This window comes from Heterodontus francisci, chromosome 1 (assembly GCF_036365525.1).
Source record: "Heterodontus francisci isolate sHetFra1 chromosome 1, sHetFra1.hap1, whole genome shotgun sequence".
In the NCBI taxonomy this organism is placed as follows: domain Eukaryota; kingdom Metazoa; phylum Chordata; class Chondrichthyes; order Heterodontiformes; family Heterodontidae; genus Heterodontus; species Heterodontus francisci.
Genome location: NC_090371.1, coordinates 180,830,506 through 180,847,053, shown reverse-complemented (window position 1 = coordinate 180,847,053; position 16,548 = coordinate 180,830,506). Strand labels below are relative to the sequence as shown.

The 16,548-nt window shown below is 44.7% G+C and overlaps 1 protein-coding gene across 1 annotated transcript; it reads right to left on the bottom strand.

The window, feature by feature from the left end:
- Nucleotides 1-1,828: 1,828 nt before the first annotated feature.
- LOC137351468 (interleukin-8-like) lies at nucleotides 1,829-5,640 on the bottom strand. The gene is made up of 4 exons (XM_068015954.1): nucleotides 5,484-5,640; nucleotides 5,103-5,232; nucleotides 4,832-4,911; nucleotides 1,829-3,859 (listed from the first exon to the last, which is right to left on the bottom strand). The coding sequence occupies exons 1-4, from the start codon at nucleotides 5,542-5,544 to the stop codon at nucleotides 3,840-3,842; spliced, it is 291 nt and encodes a 96-aa protein (XP_067872055.1). The 5' UTR covers nucleotides 5,545-5,640; the 3' UTR covers nucleotides 1,829-3,839.
- Nucleotides 5,641-16,548: the final 10,908 nt, after the last annotated feature.

Genomic DNA, 16,548 nt, shown 5'->3' with positions numbered 1-16,548 from the left:
CAGTCAATGAACTCCAGCTATTGCTTCAAGCTCCTCCCCTTGATTCTTTCTCCTTTTCTATCTCTATCTGCATGCGTGTTTATCGCGTATGCATGTTAGCCTGGTTGCATCCTGTATTTTTAGTAGTTTTAACCAAATTAGAGTTTTAAGGTTAATAAACTTACACCTTTCTTGTTTAAATCTAAGACAACCTGTCTGGTTGATTTCTTTGCCATTATAATTGGAGAGCAGTGAACAAGGATTCACTGAGAGGAAGCTGAAAACACGGTGTTTTAAAAATTAAACCCTGTTACAGTCAAACCAGGAAAAGGCTGAGAGGGAACCCGTAGACCCCTTTCTCACCTAGTCGTAACAGAGGTAGAAATTGTTCCTTGTTTAGCCCATTTTACAAGTGTAAAACAGGCATAAATAGGGTCAATTTCAGAGTGCAATGTCCTGCACCCTAAGAATGTCTGAGAAACAGACAACCCAAAATTGGACCCTGTCCAGCAATTGTGCTGCCCTGAGTAAAGTAGGCCTTGGGTTTTCTGGACATGGATGTGACCTAGCCAGCAGCTGCCACGACAATGATTATTGAAATTATTTTGTCATTATTCTGTGCAGGTCCCAGCTCCACAGCTCACCTGATCATTCGGAGATTTGTTCCCTCCTGCTGTCTGCAGACAGATTGAAAAGGATGGCGAGAAATAGTTTCCCATGGTCACAGACACATAGGATGTCATTTGGGACATTTGATAATCTAAGTAGAAAATCTAAAAAGAAATAATAAAGCATCAGCTCGATTAAGATTCCAGAATTGATTTGGCTTTCTTAGCAATAATGGTCCAGGAAGAGTAGATCTTAAACTGGAGCACCTTCTGTTCATTGGTTATTGCCGTATTTAAATAGGGAGCTATCAACATCCTGCTACTGAACATCAAAGATCCCTAAACTGATGTTGCCTCTCTCCCCACACATAAGATGATGTAATAAAAATATTACTTCTGACAGGTTCTCACTCTGGAGAAATCAACTCTTACAGGGGCAGATTCAGCCTAGGCGGCTTGCGAATGGAAGGGAAACCCCATCAAGAGTTAAGCGTGCAGCCCTGGCCATTTTAATATCTGGGCATCATTTGTATAGTGCAGCACTGTCACCAGCCTAAAACCTGTGGGTGGGGTCAAGGTTGGTGGGTGGGACTGGGAATTTGAGTGGGAGCTCGAAGCCAGCAGGGTCCCAGGGAAACAGTCACCAGCCAGAGTCAGTACTGGGTTGGGGAGATGGTTGTGAGGAGACACTGTTAACATGAGGAAGAAGCAAGACCAGGGCAAGGGAGGCCCAAGGACTCCTTGAGGGGGTGGATGAAGGTGAGGATGAATAAAACTACTTACCATGGCCTTATCTGGCCTGCCTGCTGACTCCTGCAATGATCTAGTTTTGGCTGCATGCGGGCCTGTCATCTTCCTGATTTGAAGTTCAGTGCAGAGCAGACCCTGCCTGGCAGTTTGCAGATGAGTTACAATGGCAGGTGCATGAACACCACCGTCTCTGCCGCCCTCCCCAGCAACCTGACATCTTAACAATCCCTTCATCCCGTTTCAGCAATGCATGGGGGTGTGGGTGGGGGAACAGGAAAGTTAAACAGACTCCATAAAAATCCCATTGAGATTTTACAGAATTTGATCTGAAATCTGTCACACTGCAAATATCCTGAACCTTTATCATCGTTTAAGAAATGGCCCGAACAGGTTATTATTATTGGTCATTCCATTAAATTTATCTACTGGAGAAACAAACAATTGTTTTGCTAACGATTCAGAAACAGTGATAACACATTCTTCATAGGAAATCTAGTTTATTTGAATCACTCAAATACATTTGAGGATAAAGGTACAAAAAACTCCAAAGATTGATTCACACACAATTCAATCACGTGTAGCAATTTTCCTGAGTGATATTCAACACAATTTTTACACAAAGCCTTTGAGGTTTTCAGTCAACAAGACCCAGTCAGTGAAATCCCTCATTGCAAAATGTTTCTACTGATCACTGACCAAAAATTACTTCGAATTATAAATGCCACTTATTCCAGTTAATATTAAGCAGCACTACCTCCTCAAAGGTAGGTAATTTATGCACAAGATAATTTCCATCGAGAAATTGCTTCCAAAGACTTCAGTTTTGGATCGATCCTAAGGTCTGGTGTTTTACAAAGAAAATCCCAAGGTTTCAGTTAAAATGTCAGTGCAGTAAAATAGCATCAAAGTTAATGAAAAGCAATTGTTCTTGGCTTTTACTAAAGAAGCTTTCATTCAAACTGGAACTGGAAATACATTTGGTCCAAAAATAAAATCCATTACATATCTTGCCATCAGTAAATCACATAGAACATCAAGAGGATTTGAGCAGCAAAAGAAAGATTGCATCAAATTTGGTTTGTAAATTAGTTTGATACAATGTCACATTACAGTAATTCTTTGCTCCACTCCCACGCTAACCTTTGTGTCCTCAAACTCCTACACTGCGCCAATCAAACTCAGTGTAAGCTTGAAGAACAGCGCCTCATCATCTGACTGGCACTTTACAGCCTTCCGGACTCAACATTGAGTTCAACAATTTCAGATCATAACTTCCCCCGCACCCCCACCACCCCCCACCCCCACTATTTTTTGGACAGCACCTTTTGATGATGATTCTGCTTTCCCATTTACACCTTCTCTATTCTTTCCTTGTTTTATTACCATCTCTTTTAAGACTGCGTTTGCTGACAATGCCACCACTAGGTGGCGCTGCAATGGCACATGCGCAAATGCAGCCTGTGCCACTAAAACGTCACAGTCTGCGACATCAGGCAGCTGCCAGGATTAAAGATGGCGCTGCTCAAATAATGACACAATGGCAACCTAAACACATGGCAGCACACAATGGCCGGAAGGGAAGGAGCGAGCGGGCGGGGGAGGGGAGGGAGGTAGCAAGCGGGCCGGGAGGGGAGGGAGCGAACGGGCGGGTGGGTGAGCTAGCGGTCGGGGGTGTGTCAAGTGGGCGGCGAGCAAGCGGTCGGGGGGGGCAGTGAGCGAGTGGGCGGGGCTGTGAGCGAGCAGGCGGGCGAGAGGGGTCGGGAGCGGGCGGCGGGCGGAAGGTGAAGAGCGCACCCGCCACCATCAAGGTCTTCGGCCAGGCTCTCCCCACACCCGCTCTCTCCCTGCACCCACTCTCGCCCCGCTCCCCAGACACCCTCTCCCCCCAACCCTGCTCTCTCCAGCCTGGATCCCCTGACCATCTGCCCGCATTACGCAAAGACGTCATCTGTGCATGCGCCAACCAGTCCTAGCGGAACACAGCGCATGCGCACAGAGTAGGAACCAATCTGCGCATGTGCACAGACTCCCGCAGTTGGATGACGTAAGCTGCCGGCTGCGTTGTCAGTCATCACTTTGCTCTTTTAAACCTTGCACCATCATCTCTTTTGTCATTTAATCTCTCCTGTCTTCAACCCTGTCACAAACTTTCCCTTTTGTTCTTTCCTGCCCTCCCTCTTTTCCCGTTTGTAATCTCGTCTAAAAGAGTCTATTGTTAATAATCGTACACCGAACACCCTGTGAAAGAAACTTCAGTCCTGGCAAAAAGTTTCACAAAAACGTCAGACTGCTTTCTTTAGCTGTGGGTAAACGATTAGAGTGTAACAGGGTTAAACAGTGAAATCATTTTCAAAAAACAATGCAGGGTTAATATTTGAACAAGCTATCAGAAGGTGACGTAAGAGAGTGAACACGTTGGACAGAACATCCTTCATTGCAGCGTTCACTGCACGGCGGGTTCCCAGATGTGGAATTGAGTCCAACCCATTGTGTCTTCATTTCTCAGTTGTGTTGTCTGGCACCTGAAATAAAACAAAATAAATTACATTTTTCCTCATTAACCACAGATATTTATTTTAATATAGAGGGCAATGTCTTCAGCAACATCATTATGGAGAATTATCAATCAGCCCATTACACAGCATTGCTAACACTTGTGATTTTGTTCACAATTCATTGATTTTGCAATTTGGTTTTAACAGCATGCAGCATTCACAGGGTCACAGTTGTCTCTTCCTTCCATTGTGATGAATTAAACACATTTTAGAATGATGCAAAGTCAGTAAATGGTAAACAAAATCCTGACTTCTGACAATGGTGGATGACACAAAACAGGGAGAAAGATGGTCTAGAGTTTACTGAACAACATTTCTGTGTAACTTGAACAAATATATCCATTTAAAATCTCAGTTCTGACAGGAGTTAATGGTTACAAATATGTTTTAAACAAAGATGCAATGGGGCAGCTTAATGTGCAGTGCAGAAAATTCTGCAGTTGACCATAATGGAAGGAAGGTGGCAGGAAAAGGAGATGAAAATGGTGAAGAGATATCTTAAATATCTTATTTTCTGTTTTGATCATTCATTGTGATTAATTGGTTGATCTCGGCTGGGTACTATAGGTACAACAATTGGTCACAGCATTGTGGGTGAGGGAACATGACATCGCCCAGTATTCCTGCAGCTGATTGCTATCCAGTGACCCCCATCTGCCTCCTCTGTGATTTACCATATATGGATGCATGGCGAGGGCAGTGTAGGGCTCAACTCTGATGAATATTGTGGCTGAATAGCTTGCTGACATTCACTGTCATGGCTGACACATAAATGTTGGCCACTTGGGCATGGTACCAGAATGCACCAAGAGCCTGTGGGAATATGCAGCAGAAAGGAATCAATGCCCTCAGCCAAGCAGGAGACAACAGACATAGTGAAATACAAAATTGCTTTTATTGACATGTAAAGTCTGAAATCTGACAAACACCAACACCAACCTTTCTTGGCTTTAATAATAGTCTTCACCCACTTGGCATCAGGACTCACGCATAATTGATTTCCAGTTTTCAAGGTGACACTGTGAAGAGAAGGTAAACCTTTAAAATCTAATCCACAGAAATTGGATGTCTCCCACTGAAAGGTGAGAATTCAGTAAAACTCATCATAAACAGTGATTGATCCAACATGCTTTGAACAAAGAGCACAGCTTCTAAATAGACGTCACAGAAGAAGAAATGTTGAAGGTGACCTTCTGACCCATTTACTCACATTATCTCCAGTGTCTCACAGTGAGATCCTTTAGGAATAAATTTCAAATTCTGGATATGATTCAGAGGGATCATTTTGGAGCTGGTCTGAGGGCACTGGCATCTTCCCTGAGTTCCTGGGATTGGAATACCTGTGAAAAAATCAATTTAACTGAGATTTAGATGTTGATTGAAGTTAAGAATTTTGACACTTTGTTTCAGCTTTGAAAGCTGTTCAAACCAGCATTGTATTATCAATAGCATATAGTGTCGGTGACCATTTAATTGCACAATGAATAACCAGACTGCACCCTGGGGCATGCATAGCTGATCAGTAACTCAACAGAATGACTCCTTTCCACACTCCAATGCAATAAAACACAAGCTAAAAACATCGACATACCCTGTGCAGCAATGGCACACAAAAGCAGGATGAGAATCGTGACAGTAGTTGCTCTGTTCATCTTTGACTTTGTGATGCTGAATAGATTTCTGCTGAAGGATCTTCAGTCGACCTCTGTGGCTCTCTCTGTTGAATGAGGTTCTGCTGAAGAGAGCTTCAATGAGCTCCTATTTATTGAGATCCTTTACTTTCGTTTTGCATAATCACAAGCAGTGAAAGCTGGCCAAAGTTCTGTGGGAGGGAATTTCCCTGCTGCTGAATCAAACTTTCTTTTACTTTTGCAGTTTTAAATATATTCACAACTTCTGCACGGTTTACAGCAGCAACAGGAGATAATCCCTTGTTATAGGTGGGGAACTAGATTTATGTAGATTTTAAAGGTTTCATTGCAAGTTTCAGAAAAGTGGTGTAAAATTCATCTTTAGCGAAAGTGCAAAAAAAGTGTTAGAAGATCAGTCACCTGTATATACATCCTGTCCAATTTCTCTTTCAGTTAAGCTTCACTGTAAAGGAGAATTAACTCCATACTGCCCATCTCGCACCCCGATTAAAACTGAATTTTAACCCCAATATTTTATTTGCTGCTTTTAATTGTTGTTCCCCAAGCCAAGTAGCGTCAGATGATCTAGAGAATAATCCAGTTCCATATTTTACACCTGACCCATTGGTAACCTCCTCCTGAAAATAAGAGAATATGCTGAACTGTCAATGGACCTAAAGCATGTGATTTACAGGAAATAAATCTCCCTTTCATTGGCTGCAAAGATGTCATTTCCTTGAGAGTTATTCAAACTGACTTATTGACAGAGTTAAAATACAGCTGAGACTTTGCATGGAATCATGTATTACAAGGTATGATTAATTGTATATTCAATTTTCCTCCCCAAAATGAACAGTTTCAGGTTGGCCGTAGAAGAATTCAGTTCCACATTTTGCAGCTGACCCACAGGACAATGCTCCTGTGCAGACTTGGCACTGAACCTACCGATTATAATAAAAAGGAAACACAACCCTGAGCTGATACTTGTGAATTACAGGAAATGGGGCATCCTCTAACTGGATGATGCAAGTTGCACAGCTAAACTATATCTTTGCTTATTTTAAAAGATCAGGTTCTAATTGGAAACAGTGCAATGGTGCAAATATATTAGATGCAAAGATTTTTGATCTGCAATGCCTTTTTCAGTCAGAGTTTGCAACAGTGTATAAAAGTCGTTGAAACATTTAGTGTTCCAACTTATCAGGTAGATCAGGTATGTACATACCTATAACATGAGACCACAGGGCAGATTTGGATTTCTGGCAACTGTGCAAAGAGGTCCCTGTCACAAATTCAGCAGGTGAGCTGTGGAGCACAATGCCAGAAATCCAATGCAGTTTGCTACATTGAAAGTCTGAGCCAGACCTGCTGGCAACAATATCAGTTACAAGTGTCGGTGGCAAGGTGCAGGAGGGTGTGTGGTCATGATCGCGGAGGATGAGGGCAGAGCATGGCTACCTGACCAGAACCCGATCAGACCCAACTCGACACTTACCTTTTGAAGGTTTCTTTGCTGACATCATCTGTGCACCACTTCCTACTGAAAATGGTAATCAGGTCCTAATGACATCCTAGGAACCCAATTTGCATATGAAGAGGGGCCTATCATCTGAAGCAGGCAGGCGCTATGGTCACCCGGCAGTAGACCCTTCTACAGCGGAACTGATCACATCGCTGGTGTTAATGTGGCAGTAAGGCAACCAACCCCATGTTGAAGCCATTACAACCCCGTTAACACCAGGTGAGAGCAAACAAACTCGATCCCGGTCTGTGCTGGTGGGGAGAAGGATTGATCTCATTGTATTTGTGAGTAAACTCTTGATTTAAAATGTCACAGTGGAGTTTAATCAGCCGCATGCTTTGCTGGAGACATGGGTAATCTGTTGATGCAGTAGCTCTGCTGCTGACCATCAAATGGAAGGGGAATTTTTGCTGTGGTCAAAGTTGTGTTTGCAAGAACAGAAAATCAGACATCTACAAGAGGAGCTGTGCATATTCCAAACTATGTAGAAAGAGAAAAGTGATCTGATCTTCCCCGTGTACATGTATATCCCGATGTGTGAAGTTCTTTGGAAGATTTCTGAGAGACGTTGAAATCTTGATTCTGTGAACTTTCATCCCACAAGACTTCCTGATAGGGAAATTCCTCAGGGATATTGAACTGACTCCTTTCCCTTCTCCCCACCATCCTCCTGCCTCATCTCCCATAGGCTATCTCACCTGGCCCAAACTCATAAATCCCCTTTCAACCAAGCAGACCTGCTGCTTCCATTCTCACTCGGCTTCAGGTGTTGATCTTTTTTACAGACCCCAGGCCCGCTCCAATGCGACAGAAGCCATCATATTCCTCACACCCTGGGACGCTCCATCCCCAGTGCTGACTGACCCAGATGTACAAACCACCACACCCAATTTCCTGGACACCAGCACAGTGCTGTCAAGAATCTGCCAACTTCTATCCAGATGCTAGGTGGCCACTCCTCACTGCATGCAGACCGCTTACATTTTCCCTATCCCATGCAGTTAGATCCACAACAATGCATGTTATCCACTTCTGAGTGCTGTCAGAACCTGGAATCATTTCCAGTTCTGCACCTCCCTCAAATGCTGCAGAATCTTGTACTCTCCCCAGCCTGCCTTCTCCAAGGATCTGCTTCCAGCATTATTGACAGACACTGACACCTCACCCCTGTGCTTATAGACCCTGAAACATGCTCCACCTACAGAGCTGTATTACCCTCCGCACTGAAACTTCTCCCAAACACTAGGAATCAGCTGCTGACCCAATCCCCACAGTCTACAATCCCATTGATACCAAATTCTAGGTGAATCCCCTCACCAATGTTTTCACAGCCGGGTCTTATCCCCTTCACACACCCGGCCATGTTAACCAGAGCAACACCATGAGAGATCGGTTAGTTATATACAAGGACCTGTGCTGATATCACACAGTCACTGTTCGCAAGCAAGACAGGGATGAAATAAAAGCTTCAGGGGTGTCTGGAGGTGATTCATGTTTCAGTTTATCATTTGTAAAGTGTTGAGGCAGCTGTTGTGGTGACTCCTCCCCCTGGGTTTGTACAGTGGTTGAGGAAGTTCCAGAGTCAGATTTCATTCAAACAACAGTCTGCGATGGTGAACCCGTGTGAATTCCAGGAAATCAGATTATTTTATACTCCAAGTGGCTCGTGGGTGAATGTTGAATTTGTTCCCATGCAGCAGTGAGCAGGAGGGGGTGAGGGGGGCTTGCACGCAGGCAGAAGAGATTGCAACATCGTGGGCAAAATAATTTTGATTAATAGTTTGTTCCTAACAAATTCTGATGGTTTGACTTGGCAGCCAGGTTTTCCTGAGGCTTAACAACATACCCAGTTGGAATTTGGCCATGAGATAAATGTAATGAATAAAGAATATTCTAGCTGTCAAATCTGCTAATCATTCCAGATAACATTAAAATATTTAGACAGTTAAAGGTGACGACTGGAATGTCATGCCATTTTCCAGACCGCCAAGCCGGTGAATTGGTCTTCGATAGTGGCACAGGTAGGTGAACTCTTGATCCACTTCCAGAGCGCGGTCGCCGATATTGATGGATGGAGCATTTCTGATGTTCTGTCCCATGATGTTCATTTTCTTGAGGCTGATGGTTAAGCTAAATTTGATGCAGGCAGCCGCAAACCTGTCGATGAGTCTCTGCAGACATTTGTCCGTGTGGGATGTTAATGCAGCATCATCAGCAAACAGGAGTTCCCTGATGAAGACTTTCTGTACTTTGGTCTTCGCTCTAAGACAGGCAAGGTTGAACAACCTGCCATCTAATCATGTGTGGAGGAAAATTCCTTCTTCTAAAGACTTGAAATTTTCCCCACGATGCTGAGCAGGAAGATTCCACGGTAGTTGTTGCAGTCACAGCAGTTACCCTTGTTCTTATAGAGGTTGATGATATTGGCATCGCACATGTCCTGTTAGTCAAATTAGTATACTTAAGATATTCCATCATCTCATCCACCCACTATATGCCATCCATTCCATGTCGTCCCCTCCCTCCCATGCCATCCCTATCCCATGCCAATCCATCCTTCCCATGCCATCCCGCTCATGCCATTCCCTCCCATGCTATCCTTCCCAATCCACCCTTTGGATGCCATCCCCTGGCTCCTACTCCTCCCTTGTCATCCCCATCCTGTGCCATACATCCCTCCCATGCCATCCACATCCTAAGCTATCCACTCCTCCCATGCCATCCTCATCGCACACTTGCCATCGCCATCCCTCCAATCACCACTTCAGTTTCTCTCTATCTTATATTATATTGATTACATTTTACCTCAGTGCCTTTATTTTTTTCATTAAATTTTGTGATGTCAAACCAGTTTTATTCCAATCTGGCTCCAAATCTTTCCAGTACCAATCACCATCGTCTCCTCGTCATGCACCTTTGCGTGCACACGCACTGTCCACCAAAGATGTGTCTTCCCCATTTGTCAGGTACCTTGAATTGAATCAATCAAAAATTCACTCAACACACTCTGTACACAAGAACACAAGAAGTAGGAACAGGAGTAGACCATATGGTCCATCGAGCCTGATCTGCCGCCATTCAATACACTCAAGGCTGATCTTAGGCTTCAACTCCACTTCCCCGCCTGCTTGCCATATTCTTCGATTCACTGAGAGACCAAATACCTGTCTCGCCCAGACTTAAATGTATTCAATGATGGAGCATCTACAATCCTCTGAGGTAGAGAATTCCAAAGACTCACAATCCTTTGAGTGAAGTAATTTCTCATCATCTCAGTCCTAAATGATCAACCCCTTATCCTGAGACTGTACCCCTGTGTTTCAGGTTCCCCGACCAGCAGAAACAATCTCTCAGCGTCTACCCTATCCAGCTGCTTCAGTATCTTGTATGTTTCAATGAGATCACCTCTCATTCTTCTAAACTCCAGAGAATATAGGCCCAATTTACTCAGCCTCTCATCATAGGACAAGCTCAGGGACCAATTAAGTGAAACTTTGCTGCACCAGCTCCAATGCAAGTATATCCTTTCTTAAATGTGGAGACCAAAGCTGCACACAGTACTCCAGGTGTGTTCTCATCAAAACCCTGTACAATTGTAGCAAGACTTCTTTATTCCTGTATTCCAATCCCCTTGCAATCAAGGCCAACATGCCATTTTCCTTCCTAATTGCTTGCTGTATCTGCATGCTAATTTTCTGTGTTCCTTTGAACATCAACACTTACAAGTTTCACACTTTTTGAAGAGTATTCAGCTATTTTATTCTTATGACCAAAGTGAATAACTTCACACTTCCCTACATTATTTTCCATCTGCCATCTTGTTGCCCACTCTCTTAACATGTCTCTATCTCTTTGCAGCTTCTCTGTGTCCTCCCCACAACTTATCATTCCAGTACCTTTGTATCATCAGCAAACTGAGCTACATTACTCTCTGTCCCTTCATCTAAGTCATAAATATCGATTGTAAATAGCTGAGACCCAACACTGATCCTTGCAGCACTCCACTATTCACAGCCTGCCAACGAGAAAATGCCTGGTTTATGCCCACCCTTTGCTTCCTGCCCATTAACCAATCTTCTATCCATGCTAATATATCACCCCTAACTCATGAGCCCTTATTTTGCCGATTAACCTTTTGTGTGGCACCTTAATGAATGCCTTTTGGAGATCCAGGTATACCCTATCTATTGGTTCCCCTTTATATACCCTACTGGTTACATCCTCAAAAACTCAAATAAATTTGTCAAACAGGATTTCCCTTTAGTAAAACCATGTTGACTTGTTCTAATTATACAGTGCTTTTCTAAGTGCATTGTTAAGACTTTTTTGATAATAGATTTCAGCATTTTCCCAACGAGTGGTGTTAGGCTAACTGGCCTGTAGTTCACTATTTTTTCTCTCCCTCCTTTCTTGAAAAGCAGTGTAACATTTGCCAATTTCCAATCTGATGGCACTGTTCTTGAATCTGATGAATTTTGGAAAATCATAGCTAGCTCAGCCACTACGTCTGCAGCTATCTCTTTTAGAACCCTAGGTCTTGCAGATTTGTTGGAATTTCGTCCCTTAAGTTTTTCCAATACTTTTTCTCTACTGATATGAATTCCCTTAATTTCCTCACCCTTTTTAGCCCCTAGGTTACCATCTATTTCTGGGATGAAACATGTGTCTTCCACTGTGAAGGCCGACACAAAATATGTGTTCAAAGACTTTGCCATTTCCTTATTCGCCATGATAATTTCTCCTGTCTTTGCTTCTAAGAGACCAATGTTTACTTTAGCTACTCTCTTCCTTTTTATCTGCCTGCAAAAGCTTTCACAATCTGTTTTTATATTGCTGGCTAGTTTACTCTCATTCTATTTTTTACTTATTATCAACTTTTTGGTGGCCCTTTGCTGGTTTCCTAAACATTCCCAATCCTCCGACTCTTCTTTGCAACATGGTAAGCCTCTTCTTTTAATCAAACACTGCCCTTAACTTCCTGAGTGAGCCACGGATGGGTCTTTCCTGCTGAGTTTTTGTTTTTTAATGGAATGTACTTTTGTTGAATATTTTGAATTGTTTCTTTTAAAGTTATTCACTGTTCATTTACTGTCATATCTTTTATTCTATTTACCCAATTTATGTTAGCCAGTGCTCCCCTGATGCCTACGTAATGGACTTTATTTCAATTTAAGATTATTGTTTGTTATTGAAGTATGTCACTTTCAAATTTTAAATGGAATGCAGTTGTATTATGATCACTATTTCCCAATGGATCTTTTACTATGACATTACTAATAATCAACCGTCCAGAGTGTCGAGCGTGAAGGGCGGCGCGGCCATGCCGGGCTCCAGGGAGAAGGCCGCTCTGAGTGAGTGAGGATCACTAGTGGACAATGGTGGGAGCTGATGAAATGTTTTGTGACCTGCATCCCCTTCCCCCCCTCCCCCCCCCGCTCCCCCCTCCCAGCTCACCCCCCTCGCACCCCCTTCCCAGCTCCCCATTTGCACCATCTTCCCCTGCACCCCCTCCCCTACCCCCTGCAGCCCCCTTCCCAGCTCCCCCTCGCACCCCCTTCTCTCCACCCCTTCCCACTCCTCCTGCACCCCCTCACCCCCCGCATCCCCTTCCCCCCACCTCCTCCCACCGGCATCCACCTATCCCTGAGCAGGGACCCTAACTGCCTTGTGGGCATCTCGGGAGAGACCAAGGCTAAGGAAGTAAACCCGCAGAAAATCCAGAGCAGAACCCCGAAGGTGGTCATGTGTCACCTTTGGCATGTTTCCGGCAGTTCCTGCAGCCATACCGGTGCCAAACATCGTGCTCTGCACTCCTTTGGACCCCACCAGGAAGGCCGAGAGGGGGATTTTGATGCTTGGGCAACTCTCAACCTCCATACATCCGTCCAGGCATGCGCCATGGAGAGGTCACTCCATAGTCGCCTCACGGCGACCAGAACAACATGGAAGGCAGCAGTTACGGGTTATAAGTCCAGCTCAATTGGCGTAGAGATTGGGCGCCACGGGTTGCCTTTGTCGGTGGGAGAGGTCATGGCATCTCACTGGCCAGCTACCGCCCGCCTCAAACCGGGCAGCCCCCGGTCAATAAGGTTCTGTCCCGCCACAGACCACCTGCTTCAATGGGTGCTTGGAGCTCAGGGTCACTGCCCGACAAGTGGAGTGTGACACCGCACCAAACAGCACGACAAAAAAAGGAAAGAAGGTAGCAGCCCTTCATTTTGCAAGCTGGAACATCAGAACTATGTGTCCTGGCCTGTCAGAAGACCTTACACAAATCAACGATTCTCGGAAGACTGCCATCATCAACAACGAGCTCAGTAGACTCAATGTGGACATTGCAGCACTTCAGGAGACACGCCTCCCTACGAGCGGATCTCTATAAGAGAGCAAGACTACACCTTCTTCTCGCAGGGTTGGGATCCTGAGGAACCAAGACAGCATGGAGTGGGCTTCGCCATCAGAAACTCTTTGCTCAGCATGATAGAGCCACCCTCAAATGGTTCCGAACGCATACTGTCCATCCGACTGTTCACCGCCTCAGGTCCAGTACACCTACTCAGCATCTATGCTCCAACATTTTGCGCCCCACCTGAAGCTAAAGACCAGTTCTACGAGGAACTCCATAATATCATTAGTAGCATCCCCAATACCGAACACCTGTTCCTGCTGGGGGACTTTAATGCCAGGGTTGGGGCCGACCATGACTCATGGCCCTCCTGCCTTGGGCGCTATGGCATTGGAAGGATGAATGAGAATGGACAGAGACTGCTTGAGTTGTGTACCTATCATAACCTCTGAATCACCAACTCGTTCTTTCACACTAAACCCTGTCACCAGGTTTCTTGGAGGCGCCCAAGATCACGTCGATGGCACCAGCTGGACCTCATCATCACAAGGCGAGCCTCTTTAAACAGTGTTCAAATCACACGCAGCTTCCACAGTGCGGACTGCGTCACCGACCACTCCCTGGTGTGCACCATGGTTAGACTCAAACCAAAGAAGCTGCATCACTCCAAGCAGAAGGGCCAACCGCGCATCAACACTGGCAGAATTTCTCATCCACAGCTGTTACATAAGTTTCTAAATTCACTTTAAAAAGCCTTTAAAAGCATCCTACAGGAGATGCAGAGACCAAGTGGGCCCACATCAGAGATGTCATCTATGGCTCAGCAATGACCACCTATGGCAAACGTGTGAAGCGGAATGCAGACTGGTTTCAATCTCACTTTGAAGAGCTGGAACCTGTCATAGCCGCTAAGCGCATTGCACTGCTGAACTACAAGAAAGCCCCCAGCGAGTTAACATCCGTAGTACTTAAAGCATCCAGAAGCGCTGCACAAAGAACAGCTAGGCGCTGCGCAAATGACTACTGGCAACACCTCAGCAGTCATATTCAGCTGGCCTCTTACACCGGAAACATCAGAGGAATGTATGATGGCATTAAGAGAGCTTTTGGGCCAACCATCAAGAAGATCGCCCCCTCAAATCTAAATCAGGAGACACAATCACTGACCAACGCAAGCAAATAGACCGCTGGGTGGAGCACAACCTAGAACTGTACTCCAGGGAAAATGTTGTCACTGAGACTGCCCTCAGTGCAGCCCAGTTTCTGCCAGTCATGGATGAGCTGGACATACAGCCAACAAAATCGGAACTCAGTGATGCCATTGATTCTCTAGCCAGCGGAAAAGCCCCTGGGAAGAGCGGCAATACCCCTGAATTAATCAAGAGTGCCAAGCCTGCTATACTTTCAGCACTGTACGAACTGCTTTGCCTGTGCTGGGACGAGGGAGCAGTACCACAGGACATGCGCGATGCCAATATCATCACCCTCTATAAGAACAAGGGTGACTGCGGTGACTGTAATAACTACCGTGGAATTTCCCTGCTTAGCACAGTGGGGAAAGTCTTCGCTCGAGTCGCTTTAAACAGGCTCCAGAAGCTGGCTGAGTGTGTCTACCTTGAGGCACAGTGTGACTTTTGAGCAGAGAGATCCACCATTGACATGCTGTTCTCCCTTCGCCAGCTACAGGAGAAATGCCGTGAACAACAGATGCCCCTCTACGTTGCTTTCATTGATCTCACCAAAGCTTTTGACCTTGTCAGCAGACCTGGTCTCTTCATACTACTAGAAAAGATCGGATGTCCACCAAAGCTACTAAGTTTCATCACCTCATTCCATGACAATATGAAAGGCACAATTCAGCATAGTGGCACCTCATCAGACCCCTTTCCTATCCTGAGTGGCGTGAAACAGGGCTGTGTTCTCGCACCTACACTGTTTGGGATCTTCTTCTCCCTGCTGCTCTCACATGCGTTCAAGTCTTCAGAAGAAGGAATTTTCCTCCACACAAGATCAAGTGGCAGGTTGTTCAACCTTGTCCGTCTAAGAACGAAGACTGTATGTCCAGCTCATCCATGACTGGCAGAAACTGGACGGCACAGTGGCGCAGTGGTTAGCACCGCAGCCTCACAGCTCCAGGGACCCGGGTTCGATTCTGGGTACTGCCTGTGCGGAGTTTGCAAGTTCTCCCTGTGACCGCGTGGGTTTTCGCCAGGTGCTCCGGATTGTATAAGATTAAAAGAAAAGGCCTATAAAGTTGCCAGAAATTGTAGTAAATCTGAGGATTGGGAGGATTTTAGAATACAGCAAAGGAGGACGAAGAAACATATAAAGAAAGGGAGAACAGAATATGAATATAAGCTAGCAAAAATTATAAGAACGGAGTGTAGAAAGGAAACGTTTGACAAACACAAATGTTTTTACATTACAAGCAGAGTCAGGAGAATTTATAATGGGGAATAGAGAAATGGCAGAGAAGCTAAATGTTTACTTAGTGTCTGTCTTCACTGAGGAAGATATAAGAAATCTCCCAGAATTATAGAGATCCAAAAGATTAGGGGAATGAGGAATTGAAGGAAATTAGTATTAGTAAGAAGGTTGTATTGGAGAAATTAATGGGGTTGAAGGTTGATATTCCCCAGGACCTGATATTCTACATCCCAGAGAGTTGAAAGAGGTAGCTATGGAGATAGTGAATGCATTGCTATCATCTTCCAAAATTCGATAGATTCTGGAGCGGTTCCTGCAGATTGGAAGGTCGCAAATGTTGCCCCACTATTTAAGAAGGAAGGGAGAGAGAAAACAGGGAATTACTGACCTGTTAGCCTTACATCAGTCATTGGAAAATGCTAGAATTTATTCTAAAGGATGTGATAAATGGACACTTGGATAATAATGATCTGATTGGGCATAGTCAACATAGATTTATGAATGGGAAATCATGTTTGACGAACCTGTTGGAGTTTTTTGAGGATGTTACTAACAGGATTGATAAAGGGGAGTCGGTAGACATGGTATACTTGGATTATGAGAAGGCTTTTGATAAAGTCCCCCACAGGAAGTTGGTTAGCAAAATTAAAGCACATGGGATAGGAGGTAATATACTGGAATAAAAGCAAAATGCTGCAGATGCTGTAAATCTGAAATAAAAACAAGAAAT